This window comes from Larus michahellis, chromosome 1 (assembly GCF_964199755.1).
Source record: "Larus michahellis chromosome 1, bLarMic1.1, whole genome shotgun sequence".
NCBI classification, from domain to species: Eukaryota; Metazoa; Chordata; class Aves; order Charadriiformes; family Laridae; genus Larus; species Larus michahellis.
The window spans coordinates 9,749,527-9,769,728 of record NC_133896.1 but is presented as its reverse complement, the minus strand read 5'-3'; the positions used below and the strand labels follow the sequence as shown (position 1 = coordinate 9,769,728).

General features: G+C 40.3%; 1 protein-coding gene across 12 annotated transcripts in view; it reads right to left on the bottom strand.

Annotated features, from left to right (window-relative positions):
• SEMA3D (semaphorin 3D) overlaps positions 1 to 20,202 on the bottom strand; it is a 143,891-nt gene that overhangs the window by 23,001 nt on the left and 100,688 nt on the right. For all 12 annotated transcript variants that reach the window (XM_074573352.1, XM_074573355.1, XM_074573353.1 and 9 more), the window contains 4 exons: positions 16,039 to 16,153; positions 15,545 to 15,614; positions 13,115 to 13,259; positions 217 to 439 (listed from right to left, as the gene is read on the bottom strand). In XM_074573352.1, the coding sequence (XP_074429453.1) occupies positions 217 to 439; positions 13,115 to 13,259; positions 15,545 to 15,614; positions 16,039 to 16,153 (553 nt within the window). The remainder of the gene's footprint in view (positions 1 to 216; positions 440 to 13,114; positions 13,260 to 15,544; positions 15,615 to 16,038; positions 16,154 to 20,202) is intronic.

Here is a 20,202-nt window from a genome sequence, read left to right as displayed (position 1 = left end):
TAAAATCCCAATACTAGCAATTGCCTGAGCTGACAAATTAATCTAATTGTATCATTGGCATGAAGAGCTGGCACAGAATCAGCAGCATCTAAATGCTTCCCGAAGATGCATGCATAGGAAAAAGATGTTAACAGGTTTATTTAGGACCTGCTGGAGTAAAAGTGTTCTTAAAAGATGTGGTTTATGCAGAATGATATTGGAAGTCCTCTCTCATACCTGTTCCTAGGAAAATAACATCATATTGCCCATCCTCTGCCATGACGTGATCCACCACAATCTGAGTCAGACGATAGTCCACATTGATTCGAGTGAATACTGGTCCTCCCGTCACTGGATAAACGGATTTGTACATCAGTGGATGGCGTTTAATAAAACTAATGACTTCATCGGGAAAGTCTCTGGTAGACTTTATGAGCGGATCATAGGTTTTGCTTGGACACTGAACAAAAGAGAGAGAACAAGAAGATGAGAGGAATATTAGGAAAGAAGTACACGTAATCTGCAGGTTTCTTGGTATAGCAGGAAAGCCTCCTGGTCCAGATCAGCTATATCAGTTTGTAAAGCACATTGTACTTTGATTTACAGTTGAAAAACCTCAGTGTTGATTTGGAAGCGTGGGAGCACACTGGAGGTGTGTCCTCCTCTGGTTCTTCAAAGAGTCATTTTCTCCCTCATTTCTCCACTCTCTCCTCTTCTCTTTTCATTTTAACCTCTCCTCAAAAGCTCTTCCCCTTCATCTTCATTTTCGTTTATCCTGCTCCCACCTATTCTGCTTTATCTTTTAAAACCACCCAAAACTTCTTAGTTTGTTTAATCTCACTCATTTGTACTGATATTCAGAATTATAAATCTTCCATTCCTGTTAGTTATATGCTTATATCTGCAACTACCTAGATTTATGCTAGCTTTGAATAAAAATTCTTACAGCCTTTTCTTTTTTCTCAGTCACAGATTTTTTTAACCTAAATCAAAACTTAGATAGGGCATGAACTTTAATAGCTTCTCTAAGATACTCAGGAAAAGAAGAAAGCATTAGAAAAGAGAAGTTCTCTGTCTGGTGTTGAATAAAATGTGAATAAATTCATATTTGTTTCATTAACATATCTATAAACACAAATGACTAAAAGCTACACAAATTTTTTGAGTTTTATCACCAAATGTTCTTTAAGACCATAATCAAGACCCTTTATGTTTCTTAATCTAGCAGTGCTCCTGAAGGGAGCATGAGACATGCCTTGATAGTCATACCACGATCACCAATAATGAAAATACATTTTTTATTATTATTATTAGCATACAAGCAGTACATTCAGTACCTTTTTGTGCTGCGAACATTTTTTTTAATCATATATTGGAACCAGCAAAATTTAGCCATAAACAATCTAATAATATAGGAAAATATCTATTTTTTTCTTTAAATATTTAGAAACTACTTGTATGTAATACCATAATGTCATCGGTGTCAGCCCCTTTGGAAATTTGGTCTTACAACTAAGTCACAAATTCAATCCGTATTCAAGTAGAAATCAAGTTTTCTTTGATTACGCTTGCGAAGACAGTAAGAAATCAGGTTGCTCAGTGATTTTTCTCATCCCAAAGCAGCACTTGGTCACTATTAATTCATTTTGTGAAAGCATTGCTTTAAAACCAGAGAAATTCTCATGATGGGCTCAGTACATCTGCAACGAATTTCATCTCCTTGTTCCCTGTCCCACTCACGGGCGCCTTATCATGTTGGATATTTTACAAAGACAAGGAAATCAAGCCTGGGGCAAAGAAGACCTTTCACGCTGTCTAGCTCTCATTTCAAGGCACAGGTACCAACATGCAGTTAAATTTGCTACAAGCCGAACAAACTCGTGCAGGTCTGTAGGATATGCTTCCAACAGCAAGTCTAGAGTGCCCTCCGGTGGCTACCATGAGATAACTTCAAGTATTTAAAGTGCAGGACCTTCTCACAATCAAAGTTTTTCTCCTTTTTGTATTTCTGCTCCTCTTAGCGAGGCTGAGTTTCTGTCCTGTTGACCCAGTGAGCCAGAATTGGGCAAGATCCTCCCCAGCATTCCCCGATGTTAGACTAACGGCTTGACTTCTCTTGGCAGATTGGCTTAGGGTTACTGTGGCAGAAGGCCCCTTTACTACATGCTTTAACCATGTTCATTTTTCCAGACTGAAACACCCACATCTATCTTTTCCCTGTATACGGCCTGAAATCAGAGGCCACAACTTCACAGTGAACAGCACCTCCTACACCTCCTGTTTATTTTTCTTCTAATAAAGGCAGATTCTCCACATGTCAGATGATCCCTGTAGTTCCTTATTTCTCAGAAGTGACTTTCCTTACTCATCCAAACAGCTGAAACTCCTGCCCATGGCTCAGCTGCTTTGGCTCTGGCTTTGAACTGCACTGTCTCATCCTCTTCTGGTCCAGACCACTGCTACAACAATCACTCCCTCAGACGCTTCCCCAGTGTCGCTCATTTACTGCTGGGGTTGGCTCCCGCCTCTGGTTGATCCACACTGACAAACTAATCAATTCAGCTGTTTCTTTGGCTTAGACAAAGTAAGTTGGCTCTCACACATCTTGCTTGAAGACCACCCACAAACCTACCTCCTCAACCTCCTTCGAATTATTCCCTTATGTGCTTTTCAGGGTGAGACCAGGAACATACTTGCAAGGTCAGTCATATTGGTGACCTATCATCTCTCATGCTCACCTATCTCTGCTTTCCTTCCCATGGCTGTTTTTATCTCTTTTTCATCTCTTGTTTTACATTTAGTCTCTAATCTGAGTATGAGAAACCTTCTCTTTAGAATCTGGAGGTATCTAGATGTGTTACTGGAGCACTACAAATAATAAGGCTAATGGGAAACATAATTCCAGTTGGTGACATCCTTTTACATATAAACTGTTGATTGCTTCTTTTTTAAGTCTATTTTTAACTAAGTAATCCCTGTGTTTTCTGCCAGGTGGAGCCATAACACAGTATGTGAAGAAAGAAATGTGATTAAATAATGTCTCTGCAGTCTGCCAGGAAAAAGTTAAGATTTGTGGTGAAGTTGCTCGACAGCCCTCCTTCATGGCTAATTTCAACACAGAAGACTTTTGTTCACATTCCCAAATCTCCAGTTTGACATATAATCAATCTATGGTGCCAGTTAAGGGCTTGTGGTTAGAATTTGTTCCACTGCGTAAGGTTTGGCGATATCCAAAACATTTGCATTAGGAACAGCGTACGCAGTACCAAGGGCTGAGCATGTCCCTCCTCCACTGCTGGCCAACGCCTTTCTCATGGGAGCCACAACTTCGGCCACTAGCAGCAAATCCACTCCCATGGGCTCAGGACCAGCCTGGACCTTCTTCTTCCTTGTGTTTCCACTGCCCCTTCTCTGCCTGGGCTGAGGGGTGCATACAGCTAAAAAGGGAATGTAGTCTCCTCCCCATGGGTACAGGTGTTGAGTACCCACGCCTAAGGATGAATTCTTCATGCAGTAAATACAGCTAATACAATGCAGAATCATCTCATCATATACAGTTCTATGTGAACATGCACGTGTATAAATACCCTAAATGCAAGGACAATAGCAACTACTGAAATAAAATTTTCTCACTGACAATAATAGGAAGTTCCATCTAAACATGAGGAGGAACTTCTTTACTTTGAGGGTGGCAGAGCACTGGCACAGGCTGCCCAGAGAGGTGGTGGAGTCTCCAACTCTGGAGATATTCAAAACCCGCCTGGACGCGTTCCTGTGTAACCTGCTCTGGGTGACCCTGCTCTGGCAGGGGGTTGGACTAGATGATCTCCAGAGGTCCCTTCCAACCCCCACCATTCTGTGATTCTGTGATTACCCATATATTCAGAAACAAAACAGGACAGTAAAGAACAGATTGGACCATGTTCTGCATCCACATCTATGGTCAATCTGAAATGCCTGTTGGATGCAGTTCCTGGTCTACCTCAGACCCCAAACACTGCCACAGCATTGCCTGGGGGGTACCAGTTGGAGCTGCATAAACTATGGCAAAGCCTGTACTAGCATTAAGCAGCAACTGTCGGTCTGTGCTTGAACCTGACCTCTGCTTTTATTTAGTAGAGATGTAGCCTGAGTGATTTAAGACATTGCAATCTATTTCCAGTAATTGCTTTGACTTTTTTAATAGCTATTTAGAGACCTAACAGATTTTGTGTAAGTGCCCATTTGCTTAGTATTATTTCAATCTGTAAGAGTTAAGCCTGTGCATCCTTATCTTCATGAAGACTCTGAAATTATTTACTGAAAACAGGGTTTAGGTTCCTGAATCACCTAAAAGATTATGAAAATTTCTCCATGGACAGTAAACCTGTGCCAATTTGCATTAAGATATATTCCATTGCGTATTCAGTCATTTGGTTTCAATATACAATTTTAGCGTACAACTGTGAAAGAACTGACAATAAAACAAAGACGGGTTTGTATTATTGTCCTGTGATAACTACTCAGAGGAGCCTTGAAAATACATTTTAATACAAGTAAAAGGAAGAAGAGCAAAGTCCTATTGAAAAAAGAAGTTAAATTGGAAACACATATTGCAGTGAGTTATCCCTAGGAGTTTTATGCTAGCATACTCTGGCTTGCTGAGCATGATCTCCCATGTTCTATTTTCTGCCGTGTTTTCAAAAATTAAAGTCTTTGCAAGGTTACACCGTTGAGGTGGGCTGTAGTCAACTTGAGTTTTGACAATAACAATATCAGTTGAATAATTTTGCAAAGAAATACATGCTTTTGTATCATATAGCAAAAGAGACTACAAAAAGGATGTGGCAAAAAAGACAATTTAGATTTTAGACTTTGTGGTAAAAAATAAAGTGAACCATAATACAGGAGAAAAGATTCAGTCAGCAAAATAACTACACAGAAAACAAATCACATGCACACTCGCTACATGGGCAGTACTTCAGGAATGCACATTTCTCCTTAGCTTTAGAACAACCAAGATCTGAGTCTTTGCCACTTACACCAGAATCAGACCTCAAAAACCCTGCTGATTTCAAAAGCGTGCTTATCTTTGCAGGGGCTGTTTGTTGGAATCAATAGATAGAAACACACGTGCTTTAATTGCCTTTGGATCAAAATTTGGATCGATTTATTCTATATGGGATGAGAAATAAATTCACTTCTTCACTTGCCCAACCATGGGATAACTCTCTTCCCCCTCACTGAGTACTAGAGGTTGACTTTCCCTTATATGTGCATTTCCTGTGGTTCATGTTCTCATTCACTGCTCTGAGTTACAGCCCGCATCTTCTGGAAATTCATCGACTGCTCACCTATTCACAGCTCAATCCCAGAAGTCCATTTCTATGTGAAAAATGGAAGCAGCCTCACGGGTCTTAAAGATGTCCTAGATGTTTGCCAAAAATGCATCAACAGAGGAAGATGAGAGCAATGACATCACTTACTAAAAACCACTAGGATAAAACGTCTACCAATATGGAATTATAAAGTTGTTACAGTAATCCCAAAGGCCCAAACCCTACCATGCATGATATAGGGAAATCTCTGCCAGCTTGCACAGCTAATTTACTAGAAACAAAGACGAAGGGTCTGATCCAAAGATCCGCTTGAGTCAACAAGCTTTTCAGTGGGCTTTGGATCCCATCCTAAGACAGCATGACCACCAAGGACAGCAGGGCAGGTGTGACCCTGTTATGCTTGGCCAAGGGAGCTATTTCCTCCAGAGGCATCACTCATTGTGGCATGACGGATGGAACAGGGGAATGAAAAAATCATTTTGGCCACCTTTTGGCAAAGTCCTCAGGCAGCTGTCTAAAGCTGTGTCCACCCATCGTTGCAGAACAGTTCCTGTAGGCTTGTGCTTCCTTTCATGGCAATCAATAGGATGTATGATGATAAAGGCTGCATGGCCAAGTGGGTGAGTGAAGCAGCCTTTCACCTCTGAAAATGTGAGTTCACGTCCTGTTGCAAGTCTCATGATAACGATATCGGTGTTCTCTGCCCAGTTCACAGAGGACATTTATTCACATCATCAGCACCAGATGCTGTCTCAGATATGTGACATCTCCCACTGGAGACAATGAGAGATTTGCATTTATATCAAATGACACAGTAGGTTGGATTACTCCCACCTGCTGTTTCATTTGGACTCCAAAATAATCTGTCTGCATAAAAGTTCTTATAACACCGTCATTATGCTATCTCAGCATCTTCTGCTTTTGCAACAGGGTGGAATTCATCTCACCAGACCTAGACTCTGATCTCGGCTGTGTGTGAACTGCACAGAGGAGGTGCCCATCTCTCTCTTTCTGACAGAGAAATCTAAACAACTAGCTCAGATTCAATGCTTTTCTTCTAGATAGCTGACATCAAGAAAAATGAATCACATTAAATTAGTAGAATTAGTACTGCTAAATAAAAATCCTGCAAGAAACTTATTCCCCACATAATTTATTCCTCTGAGGTTGCTTAGGCCTCCACTGTAGTGAATGATAAATTGGTACTAATATATATGTTAAGAAATGATAAGTTAAAAAAAAAAAAAAAAAGAAAAGAAAAAAGAAAAAAAAACAGAAAAACAGAGTTAGAAGGGCCAAGGGCATTTCTATTCAACTGCTGTATAAACTCTGTGGCAAAAAAAATTTAAAGAATCAATTCAATAGTTACCTGAAGTTTTTTCAGTGCCTTCTGTGTGAGCTCAATTTGACTATAAACACCCTGGACAAAGCCTTAATTAATTCCAGATGATCCGCAAAGATGCCTTTTTATTCCCCGACCTTATATTTCTATCCAAATGTCATCAGGAGGTGGTAAATTAAGGCTAATATTTCTCAAACAAAGCAAATACACACTAACTTAGCAACAGTGTGCATATGCAAGCTCTTCTCTTTTTTTTTGCTTGTCTTATTAAATTTGCAGTTTAGCAGAATGCTGTATGTGTAGATCTCACACAATACTGAGACATACGGTGTGACTGTGTTAACATTATGTGGGAACCCTGGCCAAGATTTTCAAAAGCTGGTGCCAGAAGTTAGGCTCCTAAATAAACCTCCAATTTGCCAAATGCGTAGCGCTTCACACCATCCAGTGAAGTCAGTAAGAGCTGCTGGATCTAACACCAATAAAAATTGTGACAATTATTTGGGAACCTAGCTATAGGGTATGTAAAAAATTGCCTTTTCATTTCGTGATGCATCTTGAGTTCGGCAGTGCTGTTGTCTACTGACAATTTTAAAACAGAATGCTGCTCCCTGTGAGCGTCAAAAGGGTTTCTATTTCAAGTGTGTCGAAAATCCCAGTTTAAAAGTGACTTGTCACATTGAGCCTTAGACCCACTTAACAATGAGGCTCAAACACCCATAGGCTAGATACACAACAGGGACTTGATAATATTGAGTGCAGCAGGCATCTGCTCCGTGGATTTTGCAATGTCCAGGCTGGGAATGTTTATGCGTTTCACAAGAGAACTAAGCGCCACAGCAGCGAGTCACTCTCTTCAGAGCATCTGAATTAGTCAGTGTGAGACATTAAGGAGTGAAATATTTCTTAAATATCTCCCATATCAGGGAATTAGATGTCTTAGTCCTAGGGGAGGTGCATTGTGGCCCATTATGGGCACATGGACCAGAGCCAGCCTGGGAGCTCCTCACTCCTTATTGAAGGTGTTTCACTTTTCAGGGGATAATCAACTCTCAGCTTAGCCAAAAGTAGCAAGAACGTTGCTCACATTTTAACCAGGAAGGGAGAAGATCTATTTTCCTCCGAAAGGCTCTCTCTTTTATGTTAAGTGGAGTAGGAACTGTAGCACCAGACCCTCCCTCAGAAGGAATGAATTAACCATGCAGCCCTTTTCTCCCAAGCTCTCAGTGAACGAATATTTAACCAGCAAGGAGATATGGCCTTGTAGTCAGTATTATTCTACAATGTAGTGTAAAGTCTCAAAGCTTTAAATAAGTTCCCCTGTTACTGATCCATCAAACACAAAGCAGAGAAACAGAAGAATTACCTTCAACTAGACACGTCTGCTTTAAATGGGGACCTCTCACACACCCAAGACGTTGAACTTTATTTGTAGAGTTTATAGAGAAATGCAAAATCTGAATCCTGGGGGTTTAAGATGTAACACTGAGGACTGGTGTGAGCTTCCAAGATGCCCACAAGTACTTTAGAAAATGGGGTACTTATAGGTTTGTGAACTTCTATAGATTAGATGACAGCTGAGAGATGACTCTCAGGGCTTAGGCAGCTATGTCTCACTGGAGATTCAACCATAAGCCATTCTGACAATGAAACTTGGGTTCCTGAGTGGCATAAATATCGTGTGGATTCTTCTCTGTAGTCTGATCAGAGCTGCACAATACATTTTGCATTTGGACATGCCTGCGAAAAGCCTTAGTGCTTCTCTACAGGATGGATGGGTTGTGCCAGAAGGACTGGACACTCAGCAGGGAGACTTTCACGCTAACCTTGCAGCTACTCAGAGCAAGCCTGGAAGAGGGCAGGGGACAGGGAAATGAGTCAGGTTCTGCAGGAGACAAATAAACAGCGCAAATTTTAAATGCAATTAACCTCACTCCACCCCTGCCACAAAAAGCACAAACAAAACAAACAAAAAAATCCCTACATTGAAGTCCCCATATTTTTATTTTAAGATAGAGTTTGCATCCCTCTGGATGTGTGAGATTTGTTCTACCCTGTTCCTGTGTTTGTCTTGAGCACTTTGTATTGCTTTTCCAATTAACACACCTGTGTTGTTGACAGAAAAGGTTGACTGAAGGGAACATTAATCTGAGGCTAACTGGGCTGAGACCAGCCAGGTGAGTGAACTTGACTTTGCAGGTGGCACTTTGCAATTCTCTGCCGACCTCTGCCAGAGGGAGAGGTGACTGTGCTCGCAGAGTTTCAAAAGAAATTGAAAGGTGATTCATGTCGGGGAAAACAGGTTGGTAAGTCAGAGGAGGTGGAGGAGGCTTTCTGAGGAAAATAAACCCATAAAGTGAAACATTTCGCTTAATTAAGCAGCCCCATTTACAGTGGGGAGATCAAAGGGGAGAGGAATCGGAGAAGCAAAGGATGTAGTCTACCCCATAAAAGATCAGGTGAAAGAGGAAGATAAGTCTAAAAACAACAAGGGAAACCTGTGCAACCCTCAATGTTTTATGAACGCACTTATTAAAGCAGAAAAACTAACCAGATGGGAGGACAGGGGGAGGTTTTTTGGCAGACAGTATTTCTCTGTGGCTCAGCCAAGTCCCAACGGGATGGACACCACATCTCGATCAGCCTGTGCACTGGATTAGCAGAAGAAATAAAGAAAGGGGTTTCACTGAAGAAAGGGCAAAAAAGCAATAGAGAGAGAAAAAGATGAAAAAGATCACAGGAGAATCTGAGGACTTGTAACGGAACTTGTTTTAAAAAAAGAATACATAAAGAATTCAAGAGCTCAGGGCCATATTCGGATCTGGAGTGGGAAGGGAAAGACCTGAGACATAAAGCTCTCCAAACAGACAGAAGCAACATGCTGGGCTGTTTCTTCTTGTAGCTAAAAAGTGAATTAAACTGCTGGAATCTTACTGTGCTGATGCAGAGCTTTGTTTTGAACCTTTGGCAAATCAGTTAGCAAAAAAAACAGATTCATCAAAAATATTTGGTGTTGCCTTGGATAGAAGTTAGAGTCCTAGGTACTGCAGCAGATCAGACTAAGTGTTAATCTGCAACTTTAAACACTGACGTTCCTCTAAAAATCTGACCTCAATATTTACTCACCACCAATTAAATAAGGATGACTCCTTTGTATCCCATCAGAATTTCCAAATGTGCAGTGGGAGTTGCTCTGATACTGCAATGTTTACAGCTAAATAAACAAGCTAGAAATGGTTTTTCCTCCATATTGACCAAAAATCTTGTTCAAATGACTTCTGTGATTACTGGGAAGGCATTATGAAAACTCTGCTTCAGAATTCAAAACACACTTTAAAGAAAGTCCTTGATGATTTCTTATTAATGGATAATTTCCTGAGTGAAACCCTAAGAGACTGGAAGAAAACTGGATTTGTTATCTGGGGACAGCTGCAGATATACAAGTCCAATTTTTAAACAGCTAAAGGAGTCAGAGCAAAAGCTCCCTTGGTTTTCAAACCACCCTTTGTGGCAGGGCTGCATGTTTTTTCTGTCTCTCTTTCTTTTCAGCTTCAAAATTGAGATAGATTTGAAGCCTCGCCTCTGCTAAATTCCCGTTATTTCCACTTGCTCTTTAATACCGCTGGGAGAAATTAAGAGTAAAAAAAAGCTGTACATTTTGCAGAACCAATGGTGTGGAGCGTGCTGGAGATCCCCAGCATCCCTGTTCGGGGGTCTTCCAAGGACGGCAGAGGGCAGGCAGCGCCCGCCGCAGCGCCGGGAGCTCGGGCAGGCAGGGGCTCCTTCTGCCTGCACGCCGCCCAGCATTGCGAAGGCATGATATCATGGTCATGTTGGGAGTTTATCTCTGACACAAATTGCCACAGGAAGCATTTTGTCAAAATTTCAATATCAAAGTGGTCACAGCCTCTATAGCGAACAGCTTTATTTACTTAGGAGATAAAGGCAGCTGAGCAGAAAGTTAAATTAGGGTAAGCAGTCTCCTGCTTCTGTATAAATGCTGAAAGGAAGTCAATGCCTCTCTCAAAGCCAAACATCAAAGGAAGCGCATTTCCTAGCATAGCCATTTTTAGACTTTGCCAGTAACTTAAAATATAAGAAATATAAAATCAGGGCAGTGCTGGCTATGCTAACTGTGGGCAATACCTAGGTAGAGCTTAAATTTCTAAAATGTTCTAATAACTTTAAAAAAGATAGATTATCCCTGTTGGCTTTGTTCTGAGCATTCCTGAACCACCCCATGGCTGTCAAGAAATGGTGAAATTACTCTTTAAGGAAGAGCATGTCAGCATTCGCACTGCAGTGTTCTGCAGGGGTGTAGCATGCTGCTTCTTTTCCTTCTCTTTGAGCACTGTGCTGCTTTTTCAGATCCCAGCCTAAATCTATTCTTCTCCAGAGGTTTGGCATAGCCCATTATAAGATAAGAGCATGGCATGAGTCTACTTATTTCAATATCCTATATTAAACTGAGCCTGAAGTATGCTGAAGTCTGAAAGCAGTCCAGCTCACTGAGACAAAAGATAAATAACTATGCAGTAATACATTTACCTTATCTACATAGCAAATATTACAGATATCTTTCTTCCGAGAGCTTTCTTCAGTAAAATCCACTTCCCTTTTCAGTCCTTTGTCAGACAAACTCCTACAGAAATCCACTTTGTATAAAGGTCCTTAGGATTTTTGGAGACCATTTTCTCACAACTGTTATCAGGTGCTTAAAGGAAGCAGTTGGAGAGTTAAGAGGTGGCTTATGGAAAATATCGTTTAGCTTTAAACATTGCAACTTTTACAAAACTTGCAAGCATGGATATTCAAAGCAGTGATAAAGATCAGCATTGACATGCTTCAGCATGACATGCTTCCTTCCTTGCGAATCCCAGCTCAACCATGTGATGGCTAATACACTCAAAAATGCAATGAGCTTATGACCCGTCTATCTGTGCAGAGTGTTCATCCTTATGGGGCACTCTGAGTTTTTCAAGAGAGTTATTTTAATCTCTTTAGATGCCATGGGACCAGCTATTGTTCTCACTGGCACCATTTTTGTACTTAAAACTAAATGCATCTGCACTTCTTAACCAGTAATGGAGTTGCACATGTTTTAAAAAAAAAATAAAAAAATAAAATGTTGGGGTTTTTTTCTAGGAGCACCATATATTCTGCATGAGAAAGAGATGCGTAAGCCTACAGTGCCTAAAATGTCTAAATTAGGAGCGCATTTGGCGCAGCAGCACAGATCCTAGGCAGGCCAAATCAGTCTCTGGAGCTGCCTCAGTCTTTATAGAGAGAGCTGCCCTCTGTGACTCGCCTGTGGTTGAGAGGAGGGAATCAGAGCTCAGGGCCTGACCTGCTGAAGCCTGGGACCATCGAGTGCAGCAAATAGCATGGGCTTGGACTATGCGATTGGGTCCATTGGAAGGGTGATGAAGAAAACACAGAGACACAAGGAAATGTGTGAAAAGAAGAGCCAAATAAGCTAGATAATGTGGCTTGAAGCAAAGGTTACACCTGTGCTGATGTCAGAGAAATAGCGCAGGAACAGCCAGATAGCTTCTAGGCAAGGTACCAGCAGCAGTCCAACTTCGGTAGCTCAGTGCTTCACTGGATTTAGGCAGCTGCTTAGCACTATTTCACTGAATACCTGACCAAGATAATGTAAAGCTACCCTGCGTAATATCTGTCTTACTCTTAAATCATTGCTCTTTCACATTGTACATACAAAGAATTGCTCAAAGTTGTGATGACTTTTTAAAATTAGATCCATTTCTGGAAATACTATTTTCTTCCTCAGATGTAATATAGGTCCGTTCTTTTCTAAATTTAATACCAAGACAGAAGTGGGGGAAGAATTCTTTAATAACCCTTTCAACATTTCCCTCTTCGTTTTGTCCTGATTGTTACATCTGAAGATCTGTTACATCTGAAGGTTGGGATTTAGAAGTGTTTCCAGATATTAAACATCTCTTTTCTTCCTGTAACTTATCATTCATCACATAAAACCTCCAGCAACTAACTCCTTACTTCACTTCAAAACACAACACATGCACAAACACAAATAATAGAACCAATGACCATATCTCAAGGAACAGGATAACAGACACAAAGATAACAGAAATGCAAGACTTCAAACAAAAATGCCTCATCATAACTTAATACTCCATAAAGAAATGCCTTTGGCTTTTTATGAAGTGTTGATGCCTTAGAGGTGATCCCAACAGCTGTACAGTAGGAGACCACAATATGAGAGACAATCAGGAAATAGACAGTCTGGACACAATGTTATCTCAGAGACATGGAAAAATGTATATTTATATACCTACAAGGTAGGTAGAAGTCTAAGCTGTCAACAGAGGGGAGAGGGTTGAGAGGATAATTTGAAACATCCTGGAAAATACAAATTACCGATCCGGGGAGGGGTGTAAAGCATGATTGCTTTGGAGCAAAAATAGAAGTATGTAATTAAGGAGACACTTACTGTACCAGGTCTGGGATACGGGATGCGCCCTTCATATTGTACCCACCGATGATCCACACTCTCTTTGTGAGCATAAGGGCCATTGAAAACAGCCCTGATATCTGCCATGCTGTACACACACACTGCAGAGCCCTTGAAGACAGAGCTGAAAAAGAAGATGGAATGATACGCACGTTGTAAAAACCTCTTCAGTGTATGCCTCATCCAGTGAATTAATTCCACAGAGTCTGATGGGGTTTGAATCAATCCTACAACTGAGAGTTGACATAAGTGGTGCTAAATAACAGACAATGTGTACACGTTTGATAACTACAGGTATTTAATGTCACTGTCATTACAGTTTAAAGCTTTGCTTGGTTGAAACCTGGACTTAGCCTTTGGGACGACTTGATAGACTGTAATTTTGTCTAGTGACTGACAGTTTCCAGCTATCATTTATTAGCTATTTTGATTAGAATTTACCGCAAATGAAGGACATTCCTTTCCATTGTGTTCACATCTGGAAGTCCGTATATTAGTGATATTACAGGTGATGTGCCTGAGTATTACAAGTTGCATTGGACAGACAATAAAAAGAGAGAGAAATAAACATTTTTCTTGTTCTACGTTTTTTTTCTTTTTTCTTAAAAAAAACCCCAAACAACAAAACCAAACAGTTCAGTTTTCCAAAGAACACCATGCTAGGTTGTTGAGTGGCATGTACTTTAGTTACTTCATACGCCATTTCATTCATTGCACAACATTTCATTCAATTTCAAATATTCTATGTGGTTATACATTCTATGGAGGTGGCTGCTTCTGAGTTCAGGAGCGCCTGGGCAATTCCTCATTGTACTCATGCTGTTCAACATTTGGCTAGTCTTTATTTACACTTAATTCAAAGGTTCTTAATTGTGGTGTTCCCCAGGGGTCAGTACTGGGTCCAGTCCTCTTCAATATGTTCATCAATGACCTGGATGAGGGGATAGAGTGCACCCTCAGCAAGTTTGCCAATGACACAAAGCTGGGGGGGGTGGCTGACACACCGGAAGGCTGTGCCGCCATACAGAGAGACCTGGACAGGCTGGAGATTTGGGCAGAGAGGAACCTTATGAAATTCAATAAGGGCAAGTGTAGGGTCCTGCACCTGGGGAGAAATAACCCCGTGCACCAGGACAGGTTGGGGGCCAACCTGCTGGAGAGCAGCTCAGCGGAAAGAGACCTGGGAGTCCTGGTGGACAACAGGATGACCGTGAGCCAGCAATGTGCCCTTGTGGCCAAGAAGGCCAATGGCATCCTGGGGTGCATCAAGAAGAGTGTGGCCAGCAGGTCGAGGGAGGTCATCCTCCCCCTCTACTCTGCCTTGGTGAGGCCGCACCTGGAGTCCTGTGTCCAGTTCTGGGCTCCCCGGTTAAAGAGGGACAGGGAACTGCTGGAAAGGGTACAGCAGAGAGCTACCAAGATGATTAGGGGACTGGAACACCTCTCTTATGAAGAAAGGCTGAGGGATTTTGGTCTCTTCAGTCTGGAAAAAAGACAGCTGAGGGGAGATCTTACCAACACTTATAAATACTTAAAGGGTGGGTGTCAGGAGGATGGGGCCAGGCTCTTTTCAGTGGTGCCTGGCAACAGGACAAGAGGTAATGGGCACAAACTCGAACATATGAAGTTCCACCTAAACATGAGGAGGAACTTCTTTCCTTTGAGGGTGGCAGAGCCCTGGCACAGGCTGCCCAGAGAGGTGGTGGAGTCTCCATCTCTGGAGACATTCAAAACCCACCTGGACGCGTTCCTGTGCAACCTGCTCTAGGTCACCCTGCTCTGGCAGGGGGTTGGTCTAGATGATCTCCAGAGGTCCCTTCCAACCCTATGATTCTATGATTCTGGAGCCAAAGGGAAGAATTATTTATTTCCTTTCTGACAGTTCTATATAGAGCACATCACTATTGCAGCTAAAAGGTTCATTCATTAATTAATCTATCCCCTTGAGATAAAGACGAGTTGTCCTTCCATCAACTCCTGTCCATAAAAACACTGAAATACCACTTTAGAGCATAGTGGGTTTTAATACTAAGAAACAGCCAAGTTGTTGCTTACAGAAATAATGCTTCACAACAATGGTTTGTCTTAAATGGTAACTAATGGTTACTCAATAAATATGATTGAAATTTGTAAATTCAACTAGACAAGGTTGAAATAAACTAGAAAGCTTTTAATTTTTTTACAAACATTCTCAAATATCAGGCACACAAAGGTTTAGGGACATGATTTATTATTTCCATTTCTGAAAATACTGTCCTTAGTGACTACAGCCCCAATATTGCAAGCCGTATTCAGGTAGTCTCTCACTGCTCTCAGAAATCAGGGTCTAGTAATAGAAGGGTTTAATAAAAGGCCTGAGTAAGATCTTCAGCATTTGTTTCCAGAGCCAAACATGATGCTAACGCATACCTTGTGGTAGTGAAGACTCCATATACAAGTGGGTTTCTCTCATCTCTTGTAGAAAGTAAGAATATATCTTCTGCAATGGGAAAAATGTTGGGTTTTTTTAATTAAACACACACTGAATATTTCTGCAATTACCATTTATAATTTGGAGATTTGTAAATACATTAAAAAGCTTTATTTTTGCATGAATTTTAATTTCTGCCATGTGAATTTGTGCTAATATTCTGAAGTTTGTCCATTTGTAGATAGTCTGGCTTTTATAAGGAAACAGAGTTTCACTTTCCACCTTTTGGAGTGAGAGGCAAAACCCCCTTATTTCTGATCAGACTAATTCCAGTTATAACCAGGGACTTCTGATAAAAGTCGTAGCTATTACCAGCACTTTTTGGAAGAGGAGTAAAATCAGAACAAGATAGTGTTTCTACAAACAACAACAACAAAAAAAACCCCAAGCAGTATTGATGTCAAAATAGACCATTAAAGATAAATCAACTTACGTAGCTCATCAAAATGTGTGTCTGCTCCTTCAGGACCAGGTATTGAACACACAAGCCTGGCTTTCAGAAAAGTAGTCCACTTGTTGATTAGGCTCCTTTGACCTCCCATATCATTCTAATAAAAACAAAATTAAAAGACTTCAATATTAAACAAATAAGGAGAGTTTTAACATATGATACTTTTGATATGATTCAGTCTCATTCCACAGTTTGATCTTACCACAGCAGCAATAAAGTCTTTTTTGGGGTTGTTTGTATTGTGGTTTTTTTTCCCCCAAACCAGTGTAGAACAGCTTTTTTATAAGTATCTCCAGTAGTCACTTCTCAGGTCAGAAAGTGGGCAACTCCAATTTCCGAATTATACCCAAATCTGTTTGCAAACTTCTCTCACCAGCTCTACAGCTGTAATGCTGTGAAAACATACGTCTATATCATGTGATTTCTTATCCCCTGTGACGCAATCAGTTGTTCTTCCAGAATTCTTTACAAACCCAATAAAAATACAGAATATTTTGGACAGATTTCTCAAAAAGAAAACATCAGCAGTTCTTGCAATGTAAACACTGCACTGTTTGTTTTGTGTATGTAGTACAGAGAGATACGGATTCCAGGAAAAAAACAGTCATATTATTTTAATAATCATTGTTATGGAAATATCAGTCTATCCTTCACAAAAGGGATTTTTTAAAAAAATATTTTACTATGGGTTTCCAAGACATGACCATATTTGTGCAAATTTCCTTTAGTCAGTGAAGAAAGAAAAAAAAATCTATGAATGGCCACTTGAAGTTTGAATTACCCTTCTGAAGTAGAAACATCCTTCTACTGATTTGGATCAGTTGACAGGTGAGGGGAGAGAGGATCTTAGAAGAAGGTTTTACATTTTAAGAAGCTAGAACTAGTAGTTTACCTTCTTCTGTTGACTACAGGAAAAATCTAATGAATTACATTTATCTGTCTCTTTGGCCCCAAATAACAGATCTATTTAGATTCCGCAATGTTATTTAGGCGTCTCGTTGTTTTTTTTTTCATACTAAAAACTGTATGGGCAATGATATTCCATCAGGAACCAAGAATTAAAACACTTAAGAGAAATGTTATCACTAGCAGTAGTCTCCCAGCTATAGGTTCTGAATTACCCCATGAAGGTGCCTACTTCTTTTCATTTATAAACTCTGAGGCTTAGGGGATCTGTGCTGCAAATTGAAGCACCACAAATTTGGTCATAAATATTCATTCCCTCTGGATTCACCAGGAGAATTGACTTTTGTTAATTGGCTTTGCAACTCTGAAGGTATAGCACCAGCCAGTAGGAAACACTTCGCGGTGGAAATTATATGGTATTTCCATAGATTGCATTTAGCCCTTCAGGGCTGTATCATAAATATTACAGGCATTCAGAAAGATGGCTTTAAGTGCTGAAATTCACTTCACAAGGAGTAACACCTCTCTGGTAATGCACTCTAACTGTTTTCCCTTTTCATGTACTTTCTACTTTTAAATAGGTTAGCTCAGTTGGAAATGATTCCTGCTAATCTATCGCCTTTGGAACTCCTGTTCTTACAAGAATTACTAACTCCTCTCTTGATTTCCTGAGGTCCTGCCAAGCCTGAAGCTTTGCATCTAGCCAACAGATTTATTACAAAGGTGTCAAAATTAGCAGCCTGAAGCCAATAGGAAAAAGAAGCTCTGCATGTGTGTGTTCTGTTCAAAGGCACAGCAGATAAACTTTGTGGTGTAATTAAAGCCAAACAATTACAAAGATGCAACAAAGAATCTTGAAAAGCAAGAAGCGTTAAGCTTTTCCTTCCTCTGGCAATTTGGATTAGCTAAGCAATTCTCACGTTGCAGGGCTTCCACTTTGATTTCTGGTGGATGCAGTGCAGCATCACAAGACCCTGAGATGTCTCTAACTGCCTGGCTATGATCAGGAAGGGCGGAGGAAGGAAGATGTGATGGGGCTGGAATGGAACAATCACCCTCGCCTAAGTCCTGCTCCTGTCATCACAGGCGTTCGGCTTCTGCAAGAGATGGGAAAATACATACTTGTGTTTTACCACCCTTAATTCACGATCCAACACAGCATTTACGCAAATGCTTAGTTTAAATATATCAGTAGTTCTACTGAGTTCTAAAAGAGTAGTGTGAACCAAATACTGTGCTCAAAGGAAGCAGCCTTAGCAAGTGCTATGTGCTTTCAAGTATAAGATTCCACTGGATTTAAGATGTATCCATATTTCCTCACTCTCAATCAAGGACACAATGTTAACCATGTTACTTGAATTTAAGAGACGTTAGAACAGACATTCACTAGGTGTGCCTTACATATCCAAAAGTTGCCAATAGCACTGTGCAGTTTATAAAGGAGCAAGGGGAATTCAATCACCAGCCAGCAGTCCATCATCTACCAAGACCTTCTGAGGCCAGAGAGTGAAACATTTATGGTGCAGAAATGGAGAGAGTGAAAAGACCTTTCACTGATTTAGACAGTTGCACATATAACATGCCGATATACCCTCCAACATACTTCTTCCTACTGCCACGGCTGAATGAAACAAAACATACATTTTGTCAGGGGGATGTTTTTGTTTGCTTTGGGTTTTTGTGGTTTTTTTTCTAGGTTTTTTTTTTTTTATTAGCAGCCATATAATTTTATTTCTTTAATTCTCTATGTCACTTCTGAATAATGCAGTGTCTTTGCTTTCCTAATACCCTAATATCCTTTCAGGATCCACTGAATGAGAAAGCGCAGGAATGGACAAAGGCCACGGCGATTTTATCTACAGGTAGAATTAGTTCTGCTCAGGCTAAGGATGTTCAAAACCTATTAATAGCACAGGCATAATTTGCTCCTGAATTCTCAAGTAGTAGTTTTCTTATTAAGCTCTGGGAATCTCTGTTTTTTGAAGAAAGTGCACCCCTTCCTTCTTAACACTATTTTTTGGTGCATATTAGATCAGTTTTTGACGCATCTTGAGGCTTCAGGGGCTGGAGAACACGCAATTACTCTCCTTTCCTTCAGACCATGTTGCCATGGACTCATTAGATTTGCTTCATATTTGCCTACTCTGTTGCAGGTTCCCTGGATCATCACAGTTCATGATTATGGGTCTCTGAGAGTCTGGAGAAAGGACATAGTGGCCAAAAATCTTTTTGAGAATGGGCTGCTAGAAAAAGAAGACAGTTCCTTCTGAGTAAAATGTTATTTAATAATATCAGTCTGCAATTAATCACTGACGTGCTCAAATGCTGTGAGCTGGATGTAGAGCATGACAGTAATATAATAAGATGTACAGGCTGGGTAGTCAGTAGATTATGATTCTATGATTAGAAAAAATGGATGGAAGAGAGAAAATCATCAAAGAAAAGGCCAGTCAGTCTGTAGGTGAAAAGAAATAAGGATTCAACACAAATTTACAGAATCCTAAAATGGCTGGGATTTGTCTCAACCCTGCAGGAAGTGTGTGGTAAACTGGATGCACTGAAACGGTTTTGGACAAGAGATACTGGTACTGAAGACAAAGAACACTAAATATTTCAGGGAGATGAGACAAGATAAATTTAAGTTCTGAGAGAAGTGGAAGGCAGCGAGAGCAAGCCTTTCATTCCAAAAATATGGCTAATCTACTTGTAACAGATGAGCAGCCACAAGTATCTGAAATCTTATCTCCCAAAATATCACTTCTAAGCGCACTGGATTAGCAGTGTTTACTATAAACTTTGTTACAGTACAGATGAAGGCACTTAGGACTGCATATTTCTTTTTGAATATAAATAAAGGTTTAATTAGCACTTACTGCTTTGTAATCTCACAAGCTGTAACAGATACCAACACTTCCGCCTGAAATACCTTCTTTTTAACAGAAAGAAGTGCCTGTAAAATCTTGGTTACTTGTGTTTGCCTGAGTTAGAGATTTAGATAATTGCCAACTGTCACCTGTTGAGGAAATATTACCAAAAGATATCACAAAGATTTAAACGCAGAAATTATCTAAATAAATGGGGAAGGACTCCAATATGATTATAATAAATCAGACAGACTTTTATTTTACAGAAATCCTAAAATTTCAACCCTTTTCAATGATCTGGTTCTAAAAAATAATTTGTTGGAGTGAGAAATCAGGTTTCTGGCAAACTACATGAAGAATTCAAATATCTGATGTA